The sequence below is a fragment of the Maniola jurtina genome, chromosome 3 (assembly GCF_905333055.1).
Source record: "Maniola jurtina chromosome 3, ilManJurt1.1, whole genome shotgun sequence".
NCBI lineage: Eukaryota > Metazoa > Arthropoda > Insecta > Lepidoptera > Nymphalidae > Maniola > Maniola jurtina.
Window position 1 is genome coordinate 13,755,451 of NC_060031.1, and position 24,498 is coordinate 13,779,948.

Here is a 24,498-nt window from a genome sequence, read left to right on the forward strand (position 1 = left end):
TTTGGCTGACCTTAATGACAGCCAAAAAGCATAATTTAAAAAATTTAAAAGTTGTAAAAACTGGTTAGGCTTTTTCGAATTTTATTTATTATTGTCCACATCCTCAATAAAAATGGCACTAGGCGACCCAATAATAACTATGTATGTTAATTGCATAGATAAAGAAAAAGTAACGTTAATTGTTATTTTTCGTTTCTCCTTGTCTGATATAAAAAAAGTTATGCAAATTGATGTGCCAATAAAACTAATGCTTCTCCACCATTTTATCATTTTAATGGCGCATATAACATCGGTGTAAATTCCTTTGGAGCTATTATAGCTTGTTTTATATTTCCTGTAACGAGGCCTAAATAACTGATAAGACATATTCATATATTCAATAAAAACATCCGAAAAACTTTTAGTACCGACATGTGTGTTATTATAATTTATATTCGAATCTCGAAGCTTTTATTAATATGTTTGTGAGCAATTAATTAACATTAATGCTTTTAGCAAAACCAAAATGAAGTGTGCCACATCTCAATCTATACTGAATTATATCAAACTATAGTGGATAATTTTGCCCTCCATTTGCTCTACCATTCATGCAAAGAATAAGAACTTACTCAACCCAGGCGAAGATTTCCAACGCTTCAAACTAAGACTAAAAATTCACCTTCTAGGCAAGTGCATTCTATCGTAGGCTGCATCTTCAGCTATTAAATATTTGTCACGTTCTATTTATTGCATTTAATTGCAAATTGTTAACAAAATATAGCAATTCTCTAACAAATTCCATTTAATTTTGATAAGAAAATCTATAACACTCGAATCTCTTCCTGCTTTCACAACAGTGGAATGGTTTTGAATATTTCATCTTATCGCCATGTTTCCTTGCGCCGGGATATTACAGAAATATATTAACCATATGACTTACATCCTCCGAGGTAGGTATCAGGAAACACGATGTCGGTAACTCGAGTCCTTGCTCCAGGACCGTTACACGAAGGGTCAAGCTTGACAGGTTTATGTGCGTTGCGTGCACCACCATTCGCATGTTCAATCATCATGTTACAACTTATATCATGTAGGTAATACATAGCTAATTGCACTTGAATGTCATTTTAGTGAATGAGATTGTATTTTATGTTTCCTCTTACCACATTTTATTCTTGGCCATCGTTAAAAAATATGTTGAATCTTCAATGTTCAGATCATAATATTCTTGTGTCTAATTCTACATGTTACATATTACGTTACATTTCGTTTTATTTTACATACTTCGACTTTTATTACTTCTGCCGCTTTATTAAATGAGACCGTATTTTATGTTCCCGTCATATCATACTCGTCGCGTATTTTGTTACATTATCGAAAAATCATAACCATGTTGTCCTATTGAGGTCTTGATTCTTGATAATTTCTAGACATTTTACACCTACTGAGATTTAATATAAGAAACGAAATCTCTGAATCTCATTGCAAACAATGCAATGCATGGTATTACCAACATGTACCTACCTACTATAAATTCTATTGCATTCGAAAAACCGTCCCAAAAAGTCAAAGTAAAGTTAGTCCAAATTACTTTGCCCAACTCACAAAAACACCTCATTAAAAATAAAATAAAAGAAGAACAATTTAGCTCCAATTGCATGTGCTAAAGTGAGTAAATGTGAGGAACTGTCTCTAATTAGCGGAGGCGGCTGACAATGCTTGTTTTTCTCACGACTCCCTGGCACCGGAAGTGAATTGCAAAAGATAAATCAGTTCCCTTGCGTAGACAACGCAAACAGCGGTACTTATGTGAGAATGCAACGCTCTACTTACTGGTGAAGCTGCTGCTCACTCCGTTACACGATCCGCTTGGAATATCAAACTGTTAAACCGATTTACTGCCCTTATCTCGCTTTATGCCTAACCTTTTAAACCCTTATCATAAAGTTATAACGCTTCATACACATTTAAAAGATTCAAACGACGATTTTACTTCTACAGTTTCATACTTTGGCTACATTTCGTCTGTTTTCATTGACTTTAATTTCCTAGCGTATTTTGACCAATACCCCCAAGTTTTTTCTCTTGTCAATCATTAACAAAATAATTCGGGCTTGTGAATATCTCTGTTTCCACCAAAATAATCTGGGATGTTATTAGGAAAGATAGTAATTAAATATATCGGTTTAGTTGGCATAAAATCTACAAAAGTTAACTTCAGAACCAAATGTAAAATAAATTCACACAATTTACAGTGAGACACAATCATCATTTATGCAATTTACATTGCTGATTGTCTGAAATAATTATTCTAAACAGTTTTAAATGGTTTAAATATCTTCTAATTCCGTTTGTTTTTTAAATACTTCAAAACGACGCGACCCTGTTTGCCAACACTTTTGTACAACCATTGTCTTCAAGTGCCATTCATTTTTCTGCGATTCCCATGTCAAGTGCCTTTGAGGGTCCCTTCCAAAATAACAGAAATTATCTATGATTAAACTCTTGTGAATGCTTTGGGCTGTTCCAGACGTATGAACAGTGCAGATACATTTCAATGTGGTAAATAGACAACCGGAAATCCTTAGAGATGACCTATGACATTTCATTACGGATCGTGGTCAATAGTGACTACATCTATCATGTCTACGTCTATTAATAAGCTTGAGCATGGCATTTTGTTTGTCTTGTATTAACTAATTAAAACCTTAATAACGGTAATTTATCTAAGTTTGCTTTCGCAGTTATAAGTAAAATTGTAAATTGAGCGTTTCATTTGTCCTAAAAAAATCAATAACAGCTTTTATAAAAGATGACAGAGGCCTGATGAGGAAATTGAACATCTGATCAGCCCAAAAATTAATAGAGAAAACAGTTTAGTAGGTAGGTAGTTTCAAAAAAGAAACCACGAAATCGTAATCTGCAACTGTAAGGTAGTAAGATTCAATTACTGGGAAATCAAATATGATATTTTCCCTTTTTTTAGGATTTACCTACTTTATGAACTGAATCAGTAAGCATTTTCTAATGAAAGTTTGTTTGAAGTAGCAGAAGGCATGAGAAAATTAATGTCATATAACTAACTAGTAGAACTCGAAAGTCAATTTTTAATGGTACACCACACACTTCGATGATGTTTTCGATGAATACAGGAAGTGCGTGCGAGAATTCAATTTGTCATTACCGTTGGCACTATGGGCTACTTTTATTTAACGTTTAACAATTTGAAAGTTTCGGACACACCAAATTCGTATTGTTTCATCATTACTAACGGTTTATGCTTAGATACTTAAGACACAAATTGAAAACTATTAAATTACTGCCATTTCCTTAGACTTCGACATGTCTTATTAATCGCAAAAGTAGTCGCTGTAAAATATAGGATCCAAATATTAAATCCTTGTGTAGAAAATTTACTCTCTTTGCATCATGTTCCCCATTTCCGATGGTAATGACTCCATTCAATTAATCACAATGGGTTATTTTTTTGGGATAATAATGCGGTGGGCTTCCAGATCCTTCCGCATATCCAAACCCTTTTCATTTATTGTTAAAGCCATTAAAAACTTCAACTTAGTCAAAATATTTATTAATTAGGTTCACGTTCAAATAATCCATAGATAAACAAAATTACTTCTGTATTTTTCTTTAAAAATAATATGTTGCCTTCTTATTGAATACCGCTATAGCTATATTTTAAATTTTATAGCTTATTTTAACTTTCGATCAGGTCAAAGAAATCTATTCGTTTGGGACATTTCGTATTCGTTTCGCAGTGTTCGAGGTCGTTCGTCCCGGTTCTTGTCTGATGCTAGTTATGCTTTAGTATTCCGCGGACAAAATCTTTATTCCGCGTTCGTACTTGTATTAGCACATTGAAGGCACATTGCGATTTGAATTTTTTACAGCTTTTCTATTACCATACTATTAGCGCAGTTCTGTTTCTAGGTTATCTGCAGACATGGGGTTTGGTATTTCTAATATGCGAATTAAGACTAACTTTTAATCCTTTACCTTTGTATTCCGATTCTTTCTGCCCATCATGTGATGGCTTATGTTAATTTAAAATAATTTACTCTTGTCTTGTTTAAATTACAATTTAATGCATTACACTAACACTATTGCTTAAGATGATTATTGAATTTAAATTTATTAAAATGCATGAAGAACTAATTGAACAAGTTATTAGTAACTTGTTTTTTTAAATAAATTTTAACTTTTAAGGCATCAAGTACTAGTTGACCTTATCAATACTTTAGGAAAAATATTGTTCATAGAAATAGCAGCCAATGTGTTTTTGGAGTCGTGTCCTTTTGTTTGTCAGTCCGTGGGAGCATATTGACTTGTAGAGCCATGGCCTGAACTGGCATGCGACAGGTTGGCGGATGTAGGTGTCTGCAAATATTAGCAATTGCCTAATTCATTGCCTAGAGACCTGTTTACTCTATTACCTAACCTGCCTATTTAATGTGGTTCTGTTCTTGTGTCAAGCTGTTTATCTTCATACCTTAGTATGTTCTGTGGGTGTGGATATGACGCTAAGATGACACGAGATGATTGTTGTTTAGGTGCGTCGACAGGTTTCATTGATAAGTGGGGGATTATAGTTTTATGAGAAACTTCGACACTAAAAGCCCGTCACCTTAGCGGCACTACTTTCCTTACATTCTTTGGAGTTCAACGACATTGAGATGAGTGACGGGACAGTGTAATTTGTGATTATGACACGAGTAATCTGAAACACGCGTTTGCGGTGGCGGGCGGCGCGGGCGCATTGCGCGCTCGACGCGATGGCGAGACGCGAGGTCGCGGCTCGCGATCGATGTGCGCGTTATGAATGGACCCCCACCCCGCGGCCATGTTGCCGATCAATGGACCGCACGTGGTAGTAAATCGATTGAGAAATTTAATACTGTTGTAGCTGATGTATAATGTTAACCTTTAGGTAATTGGTAGCTACATTAATGTTTAGCATGAACACCTGATAAACGATGGCGGCATAACGTCGCGTATATTACCGACTCCATTAACAGATAAGTGCTTATGAGAACTGATTCTAATTGAGCGGTCGGCAATCTCTTCGTAGCTTGAAGTGTCATTAGCAAATAGCACTGATGATATAAGTAATATGGTTTGAGGACATTACGGCACTAAATTATCATGTTTTGTTCAATTATTAAATAGATTCAAATGTCACACCATTGAACTACTATGTACTATGTGTTACACCAACAGAGTAAGCGGTTTCTCTGGTGGTACAGTGCTAAGAACGTTGTACTTTCTGAAAGTTCTCTTTTTGCCACAATCTAAGAATAAAGGATAGTTATTTAGTCTCTAACACAGGTGTTTGACTTACGAGTTGTTGAGGGGAAATCCTGAAATGTTAGTCAAGTTGGACTTCTTATAGACGATTTATAACAAATACGAAGTGAGACTAGAATACTGATCGATGCAGGTACTATTTGAAATTCCTCCTCTTACCACTTAGTAAGAATAGTCTTTAACTTAGTTAGGAGAAATGTTAGAACATCAATATAAGTTGAACTTCTAAATGATCTTAACAAACACTGGGATGTAAACTTTTTGAATTAAAATAAACTTTTAAAAAAGTGCTTTTGAATTTGAGTGAACCATTTACATGAATAAGAAATGTAGATTTATATGCAAAGGCTTAAAAATAAATATAATTTCATGTATTAATGAAAAACAAGTGTAGCGCGTGTAGAATTAGTTTTAAATCACACACCGTCTATTTCTATAACGTGAACTTGTGCTGTGTTAGTAAACGATAATATGATGTCACAGAGTTGACATACTACTAGAGCAGCTAGATCAACAGGATTATTGTCCTTCAATGGTGCTGATCTTTTTGCATTTATTCCATCTTTCAATACTTAATATTGCTGTCTTTATCACACAGGTGTTAAAAATTCATATCACTCCCGACAAATGAAATTGAAAAGTATGGCTTTGCGTTTGATGAACCTATCATCCTGCTCTTCTTTCTCTCTCATCAAACCCTGGCCGCTATCTGTACTAAGGTTAGATTTTTGCCTTATTAATGGTGCTTGCCTATGCTGTTAATTAATCAAGTAGGTTAGTTTGAAAAGGGTGTCTAGCCTGCCAAACTACGAGTATGTTATATTTATTTCTATGTTTTAACCTAGGTTACTAGGACAAACTACGTATATATTTTATTGTTCAATATTGATAAAGATATTTTTAAAACTAACAAAAAAAGCAAGTAAAAGTTGTAAGTTGACAAGAAGTAAGGTAGACCATAAGGCTTCCCTGGTTACAGCATCAGATTAAAGTTACAATTATATCGAAGCATCGTCGAGCTGGTAATCATCAAACCTCTGACCAAATCATTAAACATCAATCATCATCAAACAACATAAATTACTTAAAAATGTTCATTAGAACGCATATACGAGTAGTTGTACGTCATTGAGGTGAGGGCGCTTTTTGACGCTTGAGGGTTTGCTGCTCCACGGTCTAACTCAATGTATGATATAATAAGCTCGTGCCAAACCACCCACGTGCATCGAGATCATCACAGCTTCACATCTCATCTCGAAATGAGACCGTAGTTTATTTTCATTCACTAGTGACTAGAATGACAGTGGAGTACGATTAAGTGGATTGTAAACAAGAACAAAACTGTTGATGCGGTGTGTAGCTTTGGCGGAATCACTTTCATGCTATTCTGAGTTCTCTTGGGTGTTTTCTCCCCGTACATTTAGCGCTCTCCTAATATTTCCAGGTGGCCCATTCTTGCAAAATTCAGATTTTTTCTTAAATTTGACACTAGTCTTTATGAGCCATCATCATCGCCACCCATTCCTAGCCCACTACTAACCACGGGTCGCCTCTGCCCTCTTTGAATGAGAACATTACCAGATGTGAAAACCAGTAGGTAAACCAAGCCACTTTATAAATTAGTCTTATTTATGTCCAATTACTGAAATAAAAGTTGGTTCTAACTGTAGAAACGCGTGATGCCGGTGACTTCAATCCGTTAAATGAAGTCATGTATATGATTTTCTTTTTCATAATAGGCAGAGTTATTGGCTTACCATATCGGCGCGGGCCTAACAAGGCGATAACGGGCGACTCCTTCGAGGCCTTCATTAGGAAACTAGCTCCGTCGGATATGGTTAACATGCGCGATGTACGATTATATAAATATTTGATAGAGAGAAGGCCCATTGGGAGTGTGGTATTGGCTAATTGGATGAAAAAACTCCAGGCCATACAAAATATTAAGTAAATATCGATATGAAATGTAACATTCTGTGGATATATTTACTGTAGATAATGTAAAGACGGAAAGTGTTCGGTACAGTAGCTGAATGAGGAATGAAGGACCGGGTGTGGTTCATTAAGAAAAGCTTGTGGTCTACTTTAACAGTCCAAGGACTAAACCACTAAATCAATCTGATTCTGTTTGGCACACAAAGGGATGTCTTTGTATCTATTCGAGACAGAAGTAAGCGAAAGAGGCCGAAGATTGACCGTGGCCTATTTGATTTTTTCCAAAATCACTGTCGCACCTGAATTACTTGACGTCAACAGTATGCTCAGTTTTCAGCCTGCGGCACCATTTTTGTGAGAACCCAAAATGGCGGCCAGACCATAGGCCATGGTCTTTGAATTCCTTTTATTGTGAGGAAATAACTTAGATTTACCCTTAATAAATAATTTAAAGAAATATCTAGTCATCAATATCAGGGTCGAAGTATCTATCTTGTGTAACTATCGTATAAGTAAATGACAAACAAACTAAGCTGTTATTTATTCAACAAAACAAACCAAATGAATGCTTCTATGCTAATCAAACAATTAATTTTTTATTGTTTGTAATGTGAGGTAAAAACAATACATTAGAATAGTAGATAAATTCAGTTCCAATTAAATTCCGTAAACTACGTGTAGTAACAAGGTGTTTTTTAATTAATCACCCTAAATTATCGCAGTCGATCTATGGAAAAATAATCAAGGAGACTTGATTGATTTCCTTGAAATATAGTTAACAATTACCGGAATCATACATATGCATTACTCAGATCAAAGTAAACTCATCTATATTATTATTATTAGTTAGTAGTTACCTATAACCGCAATAGGTGTTATTAGAATTACCATTATAAAGTTGCTATAAGTTCTATGACTAAACGCAGCGGTCTACGATTACGAACAATGTATTTGCTCGATTTTGAGTTTTTGCAAAGTTTTCTTACCTGCCCAGCGATCCTAAAACGATCTTGGCTCTTTAATATACCTACTTATACTATTCCTACATGTTATTTCCAATTTTGAAGGCTTGCAAAGGCAAACCTCAAAAAGATATAAGTTATGTATAAGTTTTGTCGCTCCAACTATTACACAACATGTTATTATGTAAATACAGATTTTTTTTCTTAGTATCATGTCTATGGAAAAAATCGTGTTCAATAGGAGCTTTACCATGCTCGAGCAAGCGAGTCAAGTCTAGTCTTTTTAAAAGTTTTCCGATTATGTTGTGTAGAATCGGGGTAATATTTTTTGGTAACATATTTCATGGACTCTTTAGATACCTTTAACCTAACTAAATAACACTAACACTAAGAAGCATACCTACTATTGTTTCATGTACTTACTAAAGTACTAGTGGTTATTTTGTAAGGTATTGTTTAGTTTTAACTTTAATTTCCGGTACGATTTGTGCTCGCACCATGGAATTTTAAGTGGTCTACACACTCGTAAAATTAACCGGTCCTTAATGGCAGGGAATGAATGGAAAGGAATTTTAAAAAGCATTTGCATTTGCCCGGGTATTCTATATGGCGAGACCATCGAAACTTTTAAATACATAAAACTGTTGCTTGAATACATTACCTTTAACAGACTTTTCGTCTCCCACATTTGAACGTTGCGACTTACGATGTCATTAAAGTTGCGTAATTTAAATTCTGAATACGTAAAAATTTTGTTTTTATGGGTTAGTATCCATGTCATTAATATATTTATTACAACTGTGTAAGACAAATACGCGTACAAATTGTTCAAAATTTATCCTTGTACTAGATAATGCCTGCGACTGGATTTAGGTTTTTAAAAATCCGGTGGAAACTCTTTGATTTTCGGGGACAAAATATGTTATTGATTCATATAATCGTAGTATAAACTACATATCTCCATTTCAAACAGACAAATTGGCTTGGTCATGGTGGTGCGAAGGAGTAGGAAACATCCAAACATCCAAACTTTCACATTTATAATATTAGTAAGATATTGTTTCGTGCCTACTTGCTTGATTTCTATAGTTCAGATTGTTTAATGCCTCATTCCCTTATTTTGTTTCGTGTTGCAGTTGTCTCTGCTGCGTGTCAATCATCGCTATTGATCGTCTAGGGTACTTATAGATTTACCGGTTGGTAATCGTGTGAAAGTCGGTAACGATATTTAGTCACACGTCATCGTCCTCTAACAACCTCGTGAAGCTGTCAAATCGTCACTTCGCTAATGGGGGTCTGTCATCAAGGCGACCCCTTTAAACTCGCGTTTCCTGTCGTCCAAACTCCGAATGTTATTTTGAGACGGATACACTTAAGTGCTTGAAATACTGCGGTTTGTCGATGAAACTGTACGTGTCTTTCCGTGGCAGATGTCTGGCGATGACAATAAATATGACGTCTTGTTTTAGAAGGGTAGGGCTGGAGATAATCGATTTACGATAGCGCATCCCAATGTCAGCGCTCATTAACACACCCGCATACTCTGCGATGAATGAGATAAAATCTTTTAACCGCTTTCAAGAACTTGACTTATAAAAGACTAGCTTATTCCAGTGACTTCGTCCGCGTGGAATTGAAATTCTTAAAAGATCCCGCTGCTCAGAATCTTTTCTTAGTATAGTGAGATCCAGTTGTGTGATTAGACGGTTAAAGTTACGTTACGGTTACCTACCATTTTACCTACTTTGATCATCGGTAGCAAAATGGACTGATCAATTCAGGGCTTGTTAACAGGGCTCTCTCCGTCACTCGTTTCATACAATCGTAGTTCCAATTTCATTTGAATATTAAGCAACCAAAGTCCATGAAATTTTGCAGACATATTCTAGAAACTAATATCTGTGTCTGTGGTGTTTTAGATTTTTCTAAAAATATGTAGTTTTAAAATTACACGGGCTCAAAGATTTGTATGAAATTTTTTAAGACCGCGTAACTTTGAAACCGAATATTTTAACAGAAATCTGGAAAACCACAGACATAGATATTAGTTTCTAGAATATGTCTGCAAAATTTCATGGACTTTGATTGCTTAGTATTCAAATGAAATTAGAACTACGATTGTATGAAACGAGTGACGGAGAGAGCCCTCTTAAGTTTGGATCGAAATATTACATTTAACCATAATATGGAAGTATGAATATTTGTGTAACCCATTTTGCTATTTAATGCTCAAAGTTTAATGGTAACTGTAACGTAATTTTTAACCACTTGTCAAGCAATCTTGTTTACAGCTCGCAGTTTACTTCGATTAAGGATACCAGGTGATTGACGTCATTCAGAGCTTGTGTGAATGCGAGGGACCCACTTAAAACGATATCAGACACGACAAAAACGGCTAAACAGTCGTAGGCGTTAGAAACAACGCTGAATGAGGGTCGAGAGATGACCGTAGTTTAGTTTAACTATGGACTTCCGTCTAATGAGCGGTTGCGTGACACATTGTTCGATTGTCATGGCGATCATAATTGCAGGCTGCATAGAATATGGTGTAGTAAAATCTAGAACAATCATCAATAGCTATACTATACATAGCATAATCTTCCATTTCCGTTGCTATGCCAAACGCTTCATCTGACTAGATCAATTAACACTTCTCCGAAATTCATATTGAAAAAATCGTGGACCTAAAATAAATTGTAAATCCATGTTTCGAGGAAGCTCTATGATTAACAGATGCTTCCTCTTGATATTATCTGTCGTTGACTTTTTGTATAGTGGTGGTTCATTCTTCTGAAAAAGTAGACGGAAATGAATTTTAGTCATACATTCTTCCATACATCTTACCACATTCCCTGATCTAAGAAACGATTCTACCTACTTGACGACGATTCTGGAAGACGACTAAGTATTATTGCTAATTTTTATTGATCTAAAATATTCCAAAGTTAAAATTTTGTTACCAGAGTTAACTCATTATGTATTCTAATTGCTGTGCCCCAACGATTCCAATATTGTTCTGATGTGATCTGTGATATAGAAATTGCGAAAATCATTGAGAATAATATTGGAATGAATGTGAATATTCCTGACAAAGAAATATTCATTGTTAAAACTAGAGCGTTTGCCGAATGCCGACTAACCAGCGCAACCGGTTAAGGGTAAACGAGTAGGTCAGGTTTAATTTATTTGAATAGGTCCAAAGCTTGTATAATTTAATTAGGTGTTAGTATAACTGGGCTTAATGTGATCTACGAGATAAGATTACAAACTTGCTCGAAACCCGACATCATACTCTGATCTGACTCCGTAGATGTGGTTGTACCTGAATATCAAAAACGTTCTGTCCTCACTCGCGTCGTATTCCTGACTAGGTACTGATGTTTGTGAATTGTGACCCTTTTCCATTGTTCACATAATGGATACGGGTTTTCTGAAGATAACAAGACGGTGGACTCCCAGATCCTTCCGCATACGTCTCTACTAAGAGTAGGTACTGTTTTAGTTCTCTGATTATTATTATTATATCCATATTACCAGAGGTCTTGTCCTGCTGCAACAGCAAACTGCAACGAACCAAAAATCCGGGCAAGTGCGAGTCGGAGTCGCACACGAAGGGTTCCGCATCGTACAAGAAATAACATTTTTTTTTGTGATGTTACCACAAATTCACGGTTTTCGAATTTTTTCCTTTACCATGTTCTATAATACATTGCTACCTGACTTTATGATTTTAAGTCAACGGGAAGTAACCTTAGGTTTGGTTTTCTTGACGTATCTTGGCAGACAGACAGAAACATCAAAGTGATCCTATAAGGGTTCCTTTTTCTTTGGAGATACTGAACCCTAAAAAGTCACTTTTTGCCTTCGATTAGTTAGTGGGTACTGGGTATGTTATAAATTGTAATACGAGTACCTATGCGTGACCCAATTCAGACATCCATCGGGCTGTCGCAAATCCCGCGGAAGCCCATCAGTTGATCTCGCCGCTCTGGTATCTGTTCCCACATCCTGCGGAAGCTTGCGGATATGGAGTCACCGGAAATAGACGCCCTCTGTGTCACGCGTGTCGTCACCACCGCCGTTATGCTGTTGACGGCCGATATTCTGTGGATCTGTCAGCTAGCACGATAATTAATTAGGGCACTATGACTATACCATCAACGATTGTGTGTGTACACGTCTTTTTCAAATTTTAAACAGGTTTAGAAACCGAAGGAAGTTTTCAATCTTGGGGTTCTTTAATTTATTGTGGTTCACTTGTGTTTTAACTTTGTACACTTATTAAATACTTGCTTATGCCAGCGATTTGAGTGGATGAAGCTTATGTAAAATCCCGAAGGGATTTCGTCAAAGTTGTTTTCGCGGTTGAACCGTGAAAAACTAATAGACAGACAGACAATTTATTTTTGGCATTGCATTTGTTAGATTTTCAAAGGAATATTGTATAAATATCATACTCTATTTTTCTGTTTTATTCCTCTGTTTAATTCCTGATTTTTTTCTCACTTGGTTTTTTATATTCTGTCTTCTTACTAGTTTTCGTTAGAGTTGTAATCCATACTAATATTATAATGCGAAAGTGTGGCTGTCTGTCAAAACCTTTAGTCACGCGAGCGAAGCCGCGGGTAATAGCTAGTATTATATATTCCTCCAAATAGGTCAGTTTCATTCTGTAATTGGTGGTTTTCATGGTATTTTCCCTATGGTCATTGTTTTTAATTTCCCAGTTATACCTAATGCTTTAACAACTGCAATTTAACATGTCTTTAAAATATAATTCATTGTAATCTTTACATGGAAACTCACATCCGATTACTAGGCTTGAAGCCGACATAACGACTCTGGAAATGACTGCCATTAAATAATTTTCAGTTCACATACAATATTTGTTTTAACTACAAATGGGGCCTTGTAAAATTAACTACGAGCAAAAAAATAATGGCTGCCATTGATCACGTAAAGCCAATTTACCTGTGGAACTTGGAAGTGATTATGAACTAACGGAAACGATCCCGAGATAATTCCGCGATCTATCCGTTCTACCCTACTATAGTCTCGCCCTTCCATTTCCGCAGCTGACTTTGTTAACATATTTCAATATATCACTCCCTACTCGCTACATGCTCGAAAATAATGTTGAAAGTTTGACGTAAACATTTTCACCACGGTCAATATATTTTACGAGCCAGTCAAACACTTAATCAACGGCAGGAAGATGTAAACTGTCCGCTCATATCTTATCCCAATCGAAATATGGTAATGGCTGGGTGCGGGTGGATGCACCGGTGTCTTGCAGAATCAATTTGCGTTCGCGCTATTTATGGCCTTGTTTCCCCAATTAACTGGCAATTCGGTGGCTTCGATTATTTCGCTTTAAATGTGCGGGCGACTCCCGCATCCGGCGATTATGTCTGGCGCATAATATGTGACGCGCCAGCGCCGAACTGCGCATCCTACGCATCGATTTTTGTTAGATATAAAACGGAAGGGTTCGTCGTGGCTCGTTTCGCTGTTCTCTGTTTTATTTTAGTTTCTTGTTCTTATTCTCCTTACAGTTCTTTGCACCTGTACGCTTTTTGTTTCTCTTATTTGGAGCCGCCAGCTTTAAGTAGGGGCTTTGTTTTTCACTTTGTATGTTTCACTTATTGCATAAATGGCAAGGTTTCTTTAAATGTTGATTACAATAAATTAAACTTGATTTATTTTATTGTAATTGGGTTTTTAAATAAATAAGTTACATAGGTATGTGAATTTAATCACAATCCACTTTGGGTTTCAGTTTAATTTTTTCATGAGATAACCTGAAACCTTGGATTACGGATGGACTTCTTAAGTGTATTCAAAAAAGGAACAGACTTCATAGAATGCACAAAAAATTTCCTAGTGAATCTATTGTTAAAGCCAATTATTTAAAGTATAGAAACATTTGTAATAGAATAATAAAAGAAACAAGAGAAAAATACTTTAGGAAAAAAATTTACAAACACTCAGGGGACTCTAAAAAAATATGGGAAATTCTGAATGAAGCTTCTAATCGAAAAACTAAACAAAAGTTGCCAATTAAGGAAATGTTAATAAACAACAAAATGGTAAATTTTTCGTCTGACCCAAATAACATAACAAATGCTCTTAATAGTTTTTACTGTTCAGTAGGACATGACCTTGCTAAAAAGCATCTACACAATATAGGGGTTACAGAGCAATACCTATGCAACAAAATTAATTTCTCCCATGCAGATAAAACTTTTTATTTAAAACCTACAAATCCATCTGAAGTAAGTAAATTTATTAACTCTCTAAAAAATACGGAATCCTGTGGACACGACGGCATTACCTCTAAAATATTAAAACTAATGAATCGTGAAATAGCTGCTCCACTCTCATCTATAATTAATTTAAGCTTTAAAACAGGAATATTTCCACAGACCTTAAAAACTGCTATAATTATGCCACTACATAAGAAAGGGCCAACAAACCTAATGTCGAACTATCGTCCTATTTCACTTTTGCCCACTACTTCAAAAATTGTTGAAAAAATAATGAAAACCAGGATTGTCAAGTATACTTCCGATATTCTATATAATAATCAATACGGGTTTAGAGAGGGAACAGGGACCAATGATGCAATAGCTGAATTAACAAAGCAGATTGTTGTAAATCATGAAAATAAAAATAAAACAATTGCTGTTTTTATAGATCTAGCCAAAGCTTTTGACACCATTTCACATCAATTATTACTAAAAAAATTAGAGAGATACGGTTTTACTCGAAATGCTCTTAACTGGTTCAGTAGCTATCTTAAGAACCGGAAACAATTTGTGCGAGTTGAAAATCACATTAGCGCTGAAAACAGTTCAGAAATAGCATTTGGTGTCCCTCAGGGAAGCGTATTAGGCCCTATTCTATTTAATATATATCTTAATGACTTTTGTTCACTACTGACAGACAGACAGACGGACTCTAAGTCGCTATGTTTTGCAGATGACACTGTCTTATTATTTACAGCCTCCACGTGGGATAGTACCATCCAAAAAGCCGAATATGGCCTTTGCCTGGCTAAAGGGTGGTATGACAATAATCTGCTAACGTTAAATGATGAAAAAACTGTATGCATGTGTTTCTCTCCGACAAGTGCCGGTCTTCCGACCGAGACTCCGAAAATTAAAGTGCACTCTTGCTTGAATAAGTCTGACTGTGTAAACTGCAAAACATTATCATGTACCAATAGCACAACTTATCTCGGTATTATTGTTGATCAACATCTAAGATGGGACGCGCACGTAGACATGCTAACTAATAAAGTCCGAAGTTTGAGCTATATATACAATGATCTAAGAAATATTATGAGTGTCAAACTACTCTTAACAGTGTATTGCTCTTTAACTCAGTCGTTAATATTGTATGGCATCATAGCATGGGGTTCATGTGGATCAACTTTATTAGACAAACTCAATAAGGCTCAAAAACTCAATCTCAAAATTATTTTAAGAAAAAATCGACGATTCCCTACAGAAGAACTATTTAAGCTGAGTAAAGTACTAACACCAAGAAAAATATACATATGGCAACTAACAATGTATATGGCAAAATATATAGACGACTTTACGTTTGAGCAAACTCCCAGTCACCTCAGGCAAAGGCAACAAAGATGTTCAGTTCCTCGACGAACATCTGGATTTACGAGTAGACATTTTACAGCTGCGGCGCCAAAACTGTTTAATAATCTTCCTTTGGAGATATCCAAACTGCTTTTATATGCCCAGCGTAATTCCTTAAAGAGAAAACTAAAAATCTATATAAAGAAATTTTTGCTAGAATCCGGTTTTGAAAGTTTTAAATGCCTTTATGACAAGATCTGTTGAAACTCAATGCTATAATCTAAACTTTATCCTATCCTATCTTTATATATTTTTTGAAATATTATTATATAAACACTGTTGCACAAAATTTTTTTTTTTTTTTAATTTTTTTTTTTTTTTTTTTTATTCTTTTCTTTTTTTTATTCTTTTTTTTATATTCTTTTGTTTGTAAAAAATGTAAATATAGGAGTAAAATCATAAAATAAATTAATCTTTTTTTCTTTTTTGTCAGCCCTAGCACAGACTACGGTCTATTTGGGCTGCAAAATTCCAAACACCAGTCTGTTTTTTATCTAGTGCTTTGGTCTATAAAAAATGGTGAAAAATGTTTCTCTTTAAATTAAGTCTATTACTAAATAAAAAAAATAAAAAAATAAAAATCTATAAGGAAATGAATGTGTTAACGAGATGAGTTTTGTGGCGTAAATAACGTAACGATAACATTTTATTATGTCCCTTTACAGAGACCGCAAGCCTCGCCGGTATCGCCAGGCTCGTGCCGGCGACCGGATGCGACTCTGGCCATATAATGTGGCTGCTTGATGAGCCCAATCAGCCTTATGAAGGTAATTCATCTTCGAAGATTTATCATTTGTTTTCAGATTCCTTTAACTAATCAGCATATTTTACTTTTTCAGACTGTGAACAGCTCCTCTGCTTTCGCTACTACAATGGCGAAGAAGATGATTGCGTGGCAGAGTCCTCGTCGATCCCGCCGAAGTTTAAAGTTGACCTCAAGAAGCTTCCCTCGAAGCTTAAGGAGGGCATATCGAGAAAGAGAAGCGGGGACCAAGTGTCGCCCTTCTCCTATCACAATGAAAGCTTCGAAATGAACTCCGAGAATACTCCGCGAATGGAATTAGTTAGCACGAGCCAAGACATTAAGCATCTTAGTGAAAACGTTAACAAATGCTCAATTAGCGCTTTAGAGTCTAGTGAGAAGAATCTCGAACAAATAAAATGTGATCCTAGCAAATCTCTAGTTAGTAATAGTTCTGAATCTCAATCTGTAAATAGTGAATCTCTGAGTGCTTTGAACTGTAAACCGACATCGTCAGGAGTTAAAAAGAAATGTCCTCCGCCCGTCGATACCGCCAGCTGTGTAGCATTAAATGGAGTAAAGAAGAAGACAAACATGAACATCGGTTTCGAATCTCCCACATCTCCGGATACTGAGTATTACAAAATATGGTCACCGCAAAACCCTTGCAAAATTATGAAGTTTGTCTACGACGTCGAAGGTGCTAATGTGCCAAATGATGCTCAAAAATCACCAGTACCTCCGTTGCCACCTCGACAGTCGCATAAACCTTTAGAGAGAATGCACGCCTTACCTCCGATAGTACAACGACATCGAAAACCAAAAAAGCTTACTAAACCTGAAGATGCCTTCACCTTCGAGCTAATAGATACAGACGAACAATTTTTTACGGATAACAATATTGCAAATTCTGCGGCGTTACAGGGAGATATAAATGATTTCAAGCCTGGGGAGTTTTATTCCGGTGCTCAAGCACCCATGTCTTCTACTGCGAGCTTTTTGAGAGGGTGTCAAAACGTCGCTCCTTTGGCGACACCCGAGACTGACGGCAGCTTGTGTGAATCGACAGTTTCTATTAAATTATCTAGGTTAGCTGATGATAAGAAGAAAAGTGATGTACCTGATAGCACGCAAAGCGTGAGTAAGAATAATATTATGTTTATAAAAGATATAGGTCCAGATAATTATATTACTACGACGTTTGCTAGAAAAGATAAGAATATTTTGGATGCTTTTCATTCGACTCCTAATCATGCAAAATCTGAAGAGAAAGCTCAACATACCTTTCTCAATGATATAAGTAGCCATCAAGATTTTGAAGATGACAACAGGAATCAAGTCGAAGAAAAGGAAATTACGGTAATGAAGGGACATAAACCTCTGACGAGGCAAAACTCGGGACGGGCTACACCGACAATGATGACAGCTTTTTTGAACTCCTCCCACATCGATGGACCTAGTCGAGAAACCGCTCCAAGTAGTCCAAACGCACCGAGTTCCTGCAATTCCTCACAATCAAATTCACCGATAGATGAAGCCAGTAAGATATTGCCCAGTGTGGGAACTCTACTGTTGAATCGTAAATATTCATGTGATAGTTCGACGCCCAAACATTCAAGTTTACCTCGGCATCTTTTGAAGAGTCTCGGCTGCGAGGGAACTCCTAAACATTCTCCTCACAAGACGATTCCTTCAAAAGATATACCTGATAGTCCATTAAGGCCGCATCCCAGGGTACTATCGCGAGTTGCAGCTTTAGCTGGATCTACGGCTCCCCAATGCCCGCCAACGCCCACACATCACGCGAGAAGGCCAAGACCGCTTCCACCAGCAGATTTACATCCACCGCCTATTCAAAACACAGAAAATAGAGTACTAGAAAATTTCGAAATGGTTGAATTTACTAATGAATTAAGAACTTCAGAGATCAGATCTCCGAATCTTGAATTCAGTAATCACTTTACGATAGTTCACGCGGGGCCTCCAGATGATGTAGTTCTGAGGAGACCGCACGCGGTTGATGATTGTGATGATAATGAAAACGCTGTAGCATCGCCGACACCTTTAAGACATATGGCCGGAATAAGATTACCTTCGATACCTGAACGGGCGTCGAGACAGATGGCTTTGACGGGAGATTTTCCGGCCAATATGATTGGCGGAATTATTGAATGTGAAGAACCTTTGCCTCCTGGTAAGAATCATTTGAGGACTAATTTTTAGGGTTCCGTACGTCCAAAAGAAAAAAGAACCCTTATAGGATCACTTCGTTATCTATCTGTCTGTCGAATCTGTTAATTCGGGGGAAGCAAAATCTATTGGTTACTTCCCGTTGACCTAGAATCATGAAAGGTAGCAAAGTCTTATAGCACAAGTAAAGGGGAAATCCGAAAATCGTGAATTTGTGGTTATATAACATAAACAATTAATGATTTGTATTCCCAACCTAATAAAATTAGTTTACAAAATCAGGTGACCCGCCTGCTCTTTTATCGCTATTTTTTTTTTATTAAAAAAAATTCATAATACTAGTTTGATATTTCTTGTACGACGGTGCGGAACCATTTGTGTGCGAGTCCGACTCGCACTTACCCCGTTTTTCAGATGATCAAAAGCTTTTCTAATAAGAATATGTGTGTATTTCAGGCTGGGAGGCCCGGATGGACAGTCACGGACGCGTGTTCTACATCGACCACATAAACAGGACGACGACGTGGCAGCGGCCCGCGGCCAATGGGAGCTCTCCGAGAACGCCCGCACCCGAAGTCCAAAGACGACAATTAGATAGAAGGTAAGAAACTTTGCTTTCATCTAAAATCCGGTAAAAGGATTTTTTTATTTTTAATATTTTTAAGGTTTAGCAAACTAGTCTTGCCTAGGTTTCATAGATTCCTGCAATAAACGCTCCATAGGTAGTGCAGGATGATAATATACCTGCTAATCCATCAATCATAATCGCATAGCCTCAGGCGCATATTTTTTTTGTGTTCTTTTAAATTAGTCATATCTTTTGAATATGATGAAACTTGAACTAGGTTTCAATTTTACCTTGTTGAGCTTTGAGAACTAAAAGGTTCGTTAAATATTTCAGATACCAATCAATTCGCCGTACAATGACTCGCACGCAGCTAGGAGAAGAGGAGAGAGGAGCAAGCTCGTCTCCTCCCCCCGCGGCGAGCACTTCCCGCCCGCTTGAGGGCCAACCGCCCCCCGCGCCGCACCCCGCCGCCGAGTTCCTAGCCCGGCCCGACTTCTACTCCATACTGCATATGAACTTGGTAAGATAATATAATATCACGTAACTTCTTTTACTACATAACACTTTTCCACGGCCAAGCAAAGAAAAGGGAGGGTACGAATGCGTTGCCTTCTCTTTTCGTCTTACCTGAGAAGAGTCTCATACTCATACATAAGAGGAGAGAGGGGCAAGTTCGTCACCTCCATCGGCGGCGAGTACTTTCCGCCCGCTCGAGGGCCAGCCTCTCCCCGCTCCGCACCCCGCCGCCGAGTTCCTAGCCCGGCCCGACTTCTACTCCATACTGCATATGAACTTGGTAGGATATATCACGTGACTTCTTTTACTACATAATACTTTTCCACGGCCAAGTTAAAAAAGAGAGGGAATGAATGCGCCACCTTTTCTTTTTGTCCTACCCGAGAAGAGCCTCATATCAGGCAAAGAGAAGAGAAGTGTTGAGTATAGTAGATTATGCGCGATAATGATTGTCAAATTTTCCCGAATGGTGGTAGTTTTTTTCGTGCAAGACCAATGAAACTGTGTTTTTATCGTTTTTTAACCTCAGTGTTTGTCTTCATGTTTGCCTCCAGGAAGCGTCATCCCTATACAACTGTAACTCGACCCTGAAGCACATGATATCCAAGATACGGCGAGACACTTCGTCCTTCGATCGTTACCAACACAACAGAGACCTGGTAGCCCTTGTCAACATGTTCAGCGAGACTGAGAGAGAACTGCCCTTGGGATGGGATTCCAAGCTGGACAGAAATGGAAAGGTGAGCAAGTTTGCCATCTTCATTAAAAAGTCTTTCATAAAAATTGTAATTAAAAAAGGTAAAACAACTAAGATAAATTCAGAAACTGTGGCCCCAAACTTCTTGATCTCTTTGAAATAGTGATGAGTAGTATCGGATTAGCATTAAAAACTTGTTTTAACACCAGCGAAAAGGAGCGAGCAATACACCCGAATGCTACAAGATCGTCCTGTGAATTAGTAAGTACCGGGGATTTGTGCACAACGTACCGGCGCATACATGAATTTCAGAGCGATGAAGAAGCTTGGCGTCACCTATACTAATAGTTTTTTTGATGATCACTCGGAAAACTTGCTTTGCTAGGTCGATAAAACATAGTTTGGTGTCACTGAAATAAGATAGGTTCCCTGCTGAAAATCAGCGCTGTATGTTCATGTGTAACGTACAAGGCATACAGCATTATGCTGAGTTGGAACCCTTTTTTCGGTTTGCAATACTTGACACGGTTTATTCCGGCGCATCTTCTGCTTGAGGCATTTTGGCTGTAATATTCAAGTGGTGGAGAACCAAGTATAACATGTGATGTGTGGCACAATATACAGACCAAACGTTTTTCTTTCTTTCTTTTCTTTCAAAATTATGCGTTATTGGTAAACGAAAGGTGTAAAACTGGCTGGTGTCCCTTAGCGTTTCTTCGTGGACCACGTGATGCGGCGCACGACGTTCATCGACCCGCGGCTGCCGCGCGCCCCGCAGGCCGGCCCCTTCTCGCCCCTGCTACCGCAACGCAGGCGGCCCGTCTTGCCCGACCAGGTTCACGATATACGAGTACGCTGCTTGTATGGGGCCTTGTTTGTACCTACTGCATAACGTGCACGTTCTTATGTCATTTTTTTAGTTCTATTAAACTGTAGACTTACCACACTTGGGGGTTAAAAATATTACCGCACAGTTATTGTGACCTACAAAGTCATGCAGTAATATTCATTATTGGACTTTTGGCTACCACGTTTTATCGATGTGTGAAAATATCAAGTAAATCGGCCTCTCCTCATCCCTACTACCGCAACGCAGGCGGCCCGTCTTGCCCGACCAGGTTCACGATACACGAGTACGCTGCTTGTATGGGGCCTTGTTTTTGTACTGCATAACGTGCACGTTCTTATGTCATTTTTTTGGTTTTCTATTTTTTTTTTTATACATTTGCTTGAAAAGTGGCTCTTATTTCACCGCTATCAAAACTGTAGACTTTCCACACTTGGGTGTCAAAAATATTACCGCACAGTTATTGTGACCTACAAAGCCATGCAGTAATATTCATTATTGCACTTTTTAGGTCACCATGTTTTATCAATGTGTGAAAATACCAAATAGGTCGGCCTCTTCTCACCCCTACTACCACAACGCTGGCGGCCCGTCTTGCCCGACCAGGTTCACGATATACGAGTACGCTGCTTGTATGGGGCCTTGTTTTTGTACTGCATAACGTGCACGTTCTTATGTCATTTTTTTGGTTCTATTTTTTTCAATACATTTGCTTGAATAGTGGCTCTCATTTCACCGCTACCAAAACTGTAGACTTACCACACTTGGGTGTCAAAAATATTACCGCAAAGTTATTGTGACCTACAAAGCCATGCAGTAATATTCATTATAGGTCTTTTAGGCCACTTTTAGGTTTTCTCGATGTGTGAAAATACCAAGTAGGTCGGTCCCATCATGCCGCTCTATTGCCCCAGCGCATGCGGCCCTTCCTGCCCGACCGAAGTTTACGATAAGTGCTGCATAACGTGCACGTTCTTTTTTTCCAATTTTCTTGGTGTTTTATTATTTTTTCAATACATTTGCTTGAAAAGTGGCTATTATTTCACCGCTGTCAAAACACACTTGGGTTTCAAAAATATTAGCGCACAGTTTTTAGTATTATTCATTATCCCCAAAAACGACGATACTCCTAATCAACTCTAAAGAGTTGATTACGAAAATTATGTCCATTTACATTTTGAAAAAAATCTCGAAACACACCATTTTAAAATTACTCAAATAGAAATAATATTAAAAATTAAAAGAAAGTTTATTCTATCATCTTTTGTCGTGCTGGCAGTCCCTCCCGCGTGTCTCCTCTGCCATCCTATCTGATTGCTCTGTCTAGATGTCTCCGTGGAACGACTGTATGCATCTGTTTAGACTGTGATAATATTATCCGCGGTTTAGGATACCATAGAACTTCATTAGCATTTTCGATCATTTAATTTGCTAGATATGGTATGTGAAGCATGTATGTTTGTAACTTAGTTTTTCTTATTCGCACGTTATTCTAGGCTTCCTATCCGATTGAATTTGTTTTTCAAACTAAGTATTATGATTTGCTGCTGTAGTTTTTTTTGTTTGGCGTAGTTTTTTCGGATTTTAATATCAAGAATGTGTTATATTTATTGAATTGATTATTATTATTATAAACGGGGCATCAAGTCCTTCAAGACAGTAAGGGAACTTGTAACAAAACGTCGAGGTTTCGACGTCACTGGCAGGCGTCAAATGTTATCTACATTTACGCTAGGTAGCCTATGAATCTACTATTTATCGCTTATCATTCGTCTATTTTTCTTTGATTTAACGTCACCCATAGCCTAACTTGACATATCGTTGATTCAGGATCAAACCGAGAATTTTCTTATAGTTCATTCTGATTAAGCAGTGATATTTTGTTGTGTGCCATATAAATAAAGTTATTCTTTGACGCAGGCGCCGACGCCGCCGCCGCGGCCGCCCGTGCCCACAACGGAGTCCTACTCGCATCACACGCAACACGACATACCCGTTGCTTATAACGATAAGGTAACAGTTTATCATTTTTCCCTTTTACATTTTTTCCGATCTTCCAGACAGATATAGATAACTAGATAATGCCAGCGACTCCGTCCGCGTGGATTTAGGTTTTTTAAAACTCCCGTGGGAACTCTGCTTTTCCGGCATAAAAAGGTGCCGAAGTCAATTTTCGGGGCGTAAGCTACCACTGTACCAAATTTCATATAAATCGGTATAAAAAAGTATCGGGATAAAAAGTAGCCTATGTCCGTCCCCGGGATGTACCTTAAAATCGGTTCAGTGGTTAAGCCGTGAAAATGTAGCAGACAGACAGACACACTTTCGCATTTATAATATTAGTATGGATATGTACAGTGAATGCAAAACAACTAGCCCAATCTTACAACCCTGAACTAAGTGCGAGTTCCCCATTCCTAGCACTTTGGAACTCGAACGTCTGTCGGACTATGTGCCCTGCCTATTGCCACGTCAGCTTCGCAACCCGTTGAGCTATGTGGTCACTTTGGCTCTCTTACGGATCTCCTCATTTCTGATTTGATCACATAGACAAACTCCAAGCATAGCTCTCTCCATCGGCCGCTCAGTGACTTTTTCAATTTTTATCAATTACAGTGGACCCCCGGTAATCCGGCCCCTGTCTAAGCCGGCACCCCCTGTAATCCGACAAGTTTATTTTATTATTATTGAACTAGCTGATGCCTGCGACTTCGTTAGCGTGGATGTAGGTTTTTTAAAAATCCCATGGAAACACTTTAATTTTCCGGGATAAAAAGTAGCCTATGTGCTAATCCAGGGGATAATCTATCTCCATTCTTAATTTCAGCTCAATCCGTTCAGTAGTTTTTGCATGAAGGAGTAACAAACATACACCCACACATACACACAAACTTTCCCCTTTATAATATTAGTGTGATGTGATGTGGTTTACTTTTGACATAGAATATTATCGTTGGATCTTTAATTTGTCGGATTACAAGGTACTCTTTAATAAAAAACGCCGGACTATAGGGGGTCTTAGGCAGTACTCTATAATCCGACAAATTCGATAGTCCGACACTACCCTGCAAAACGTTTGTCG

The 24,498-nt window shown here is 37.6% G+C and overlaps 1 protein-coding gene and 1 long non-coding RNA gene across 8 annotated transcripts in view; one reads left to right on the forward strand and one right to left on the reverse strand.

Annotated features, from left to right (window-relative positions):
• LOC123881110 overlaps positions 1 to 16,623 on the reverse strand; it is a 45,232-nt gene extending 28,609 nt beyond the window's left edge. The window contains exons 1-2 of the long non-coding RNA XR_006799415.1: positions 16,520 to 16,623; positions 16,083 to 16,088 (exon numbers count right to left, since the gene is read on the reverse strand). This is a non-coding gene — a long non-coding RNA (uncharacterized LOC123881110). The remainder of the gene's footprint in view (positions 1 to 16,082; positions 16,089 to 16,519) is intronic.
• LOC123881104 (E3 ubiquitin-protein ligase HECW2) overlaps positions 1 to 24,498 on the forward strand; it is a 128,351-nt gene that overhangs the window by 38,395 nt on the left and 65,458 nt on the right. For 3 of the 7 annotated variants that reach the window (XM_045929676.1, XM_045929675.1, XM_045929674.1), the window contains exons 3-9: positions 16,522 to 16,623; positions 16,696 to 18,792; positions 19,245 to 19,389; positions 19,690 to 19,876; positions 20,427 to 20,612; positions 21,279 to 21,419; positions 23,337 to 23,429. In XM_045929676.1, coding sequence (XP_045785632.1) covers positions 16,522 to 16,623; positions 16,696 to 18,792; positions 19,245 to 19,389; positions 19,690 to 19,876; positions 20,427 to 20,612; positions 21,279 to 21,419; positions 23,337 to 23,429 — 2,951 coding nt within the window. Of the gene's footprint in view, positions 1 to 16,521; positions 16,624 to 16,695; positions 18,793 to 19,244; positions 19,390 to 19,689; positions 19,877 to 20,015; positions 20,153 to 20,426; positions 20,613 to 21,278; positions 21,420 to 22,019; positions 22,038 to 23,336; positions 23,430 to 24,498 lie in introns of those variants that run through there. The other 4 variants (XM_045929677.1, XM_045929678.1, XM_045929679.1 and 1 more) reach the window with 4 other exon arrangements.